General features: G+C 33.0%; 1 protein-coding gene across 1 annotated transcript; it reads right to left on the bottom strand.

The window, feature by feature from the left end:
- On the bottom strand, positions 1–1,133 carry LOC126699229 (CEN-like protein 1). Its single transcript, XM_050396937.1, has 4 exons — positions 884–1,133; positions 694–755; positions 558–598; positions 1–344 (listed from the first exon to the last, which is right to left on the bottom strand). Exons 1-4 carry the CDS (start codon positions 1,082–1,084, stop codon positions 127–129), a joined length of 522 nt encoding a protein of 173 aa, XP_050252894.1. The 5' UTR covers positions 1,085–1,133; the 3' UTR covers positions 1–126.
- Between the last annotated feature and the right edge of the window lie 1,127 nt (positions 1,134–2,260).

Raw genomic sequence — 2,260 nt, 5'->3', positions numbered from 1 at the left:
CAATACCTACCAAATTTACACCATAGTCTGATAACCTAATAATACACCCATACTGATAAAATGAAATAAAAAACAATCTTTTATTTTCTCCCATTGATTATGGTCAGTCTATTCCTTTTCCTTGAATCATCGTCTTCTTGCAGCAGTTTCTCTCTGTGCATTGAAGTACACTGCAGCCACTGGCAGTCCCAAACCATTCTCTGCTGAGAATCTTCTTGTGTTGAAATAGTCTCTTGTAGTTGGAGGCGTCACTGTTTGTCTTCCTGTCTGCTTGAACAAGATGAACACGTACCTATGGATGCCAACCACCGGTTTGGGAGTCTCATAGCTCACAATTTCTTTCCCTGTTTAAACAATAAACCAATAAAGTGAAAGTCATTAATGTTTAAGCAAAAACCCTTCAACAATCGATGACACAAACCTTTTTTTTTAATAGTATTAGATTTCACTACAATTACTTATATAACTTATTGTATTTAGAGTAATATCACTTACTGACACATTTTAAGTATACAGTAATGACAACAGGCAATGTGTTTAGTAATATATAAACTCACCAAAGGAAGCATCAGTTGTACCAGGAATATCTGTGACCATCCTGATCAAAGATATATCTGAAGTCAAAAATTCTGCGAAAAGTCTTGAATGCAATGTGTACAAAAAGAAAAAGAGCTAGAGCTTGATGATGCAAACCAGTGGAGGTGTTCTCTTAAAGATGGATCACTAGGACTTGGAGCATCTGGGTCCGTCATAATCTTCAAGAAAAAAAAAGTTCACACAGTATTTGTAGCATTAGTTATACGTAATAGCTGAAAAATATATTGTAATACAACATGATTAATGACCAAGTTATATTTATCTTCAAGAATAAAAAAAAACTCACAAGTGTATAAGCAGTCCTCATGTCATCTCCACCAATCTCTACGCGTGGTTTAGAAATAATGACAGAAGGCTTGAACTCGTGGCCATTGGCAACTTGCTTGTTAGAGTTGTAAATTACATTCAGTCTAATACTTGGAGTGAAAATGTCTACCACCTCTCCCACTACTCTCCCCACACTTAGTGTTTCTATGAGCCTCGACATTAGAAAAAAAAAATGGCTAACTTAGGGAGAGAGTGAAGTACTTTGTGTTAATGTTGGTGCAATGGAAGTGTGGTTATGAGGGGGTGTTTTTATAGGCACTAGGAGGAAAGAGACTTCAATAGCATGGATTAGAGACTTAAAAGAATCTATAAAATTTTTATTAAAAAAAAAAATCCATAAATTAAAGGGTTTTTGTCTATATATGTATTATGTATACAGAAAGGACATGTGTTGTATGCAAATTTAAATGTCTATTTTCAAGAATGTGGAAAGATGCCACTATAGAGGTTATAATTTGCTGGGTTTGTTCTAAGATATCCCTCTGAAAACATTTTGTGTAGCAGAATTCAACATGTCTTTGGCTTATTGGTTGTGGTGGGAATAGAGAATATATATGTACAACTTTTTCCCCACTATAATATCATATCTTTGGGCAAATCGGAATTCGGCTTTTTAAGGTGCTTTCTCTATATGCACATACTTTCTCATATTAAAAAAAAGGCTAACAATACATCCACATAAAATAAATAAATAAATAAAAAGGCAAACAAATATCTTCTCAATCAGGGAACGTCTTTTTAATTAAATGGAGGACAAGGTGCTTGTTATCTACTTATATTACTTGTGTTTGGCTCTAAATGGGATGGGACAACATAAATTAAAAACCCTAGAATAATGTTTCTTTCGTAAATAACTATAGATATTTTCCCCTTTTTTTTGGGACAGATTGCCGCAAGAGTACTCATTTTTTTTAGTCCAATAAAAGTATTTGGGTGTAACTTACTTCTTGTACTTTTTAAACTAGATATATCCTTTTGTTTTAAATATACAAGGACAAGTGGAAGCGGATTTTAATTTCGACATTTTATTTAGTTAGTATGCGATGTAACAATATCTCCTTAAAACAAAATGAGATTCATTTTTAAAAAGTACTAAAAGTAAGCCAAACCCAGAATATATATGATTATATATGGTTATGATTATTCAACTTTTGAAGTTAACTACCCCCTCCCCCCAAGAGTAGTTATTAACATAACTGACCTGACTAGGTAACCCTTGTAACTCGGATGGGTTTTTATCACCTGATTAAGTTTACAAAATTTGTGAAATTACATCTATAAATCCACTTATTGACTTTTGCACTGTTTAATGTGTTATAATATAGTAATTTAAAGA

Source organism: Quercus robur, chromosome 9, assembly GCF_932294415.1.
Source record: "Quercus robur chromosome 9, dhQueRobu3.1, whole genome shotgun sequence".
Lineage (NCBI taxonomy): Eukaryota > Viridiplantae > Streptophyta > Magnoliopsida > Fagales > Fagaceae > Quercus > Quercus robur.
Note: the sequence above shows the minus strand (reverse complement) of the source record. Positions and strands in the feature narration are given on the sequence as shown.

What these genes read in the sequence shown, in the direction of transcription:
- LOC126699229 (XM_050396937.1), bottom strand. Translation starts at nt 1,084, where the DNA reads ATGTCGAGGCTCATAGAAACACTAAGTGTGGGGAGAGTAGTGGGAGAG. An exon ending in TGAGGACTGCTTATACACTT is followed by an intron (nt 756 to 883) that starts GTGAGTTTTTTT and finishes TTTTTCTTGAAG; the next exon opens with ATTATGACGGACCCAGATGC. An exon ending in TACAACTGATGCTTCCTTTG is followed by an intron (nt 345 to 557) that starts GTGAGTTTATAT and finishes TTGTTTAAACAG; the next exon opens with GGAAAGAAATTGTGAGCTAT.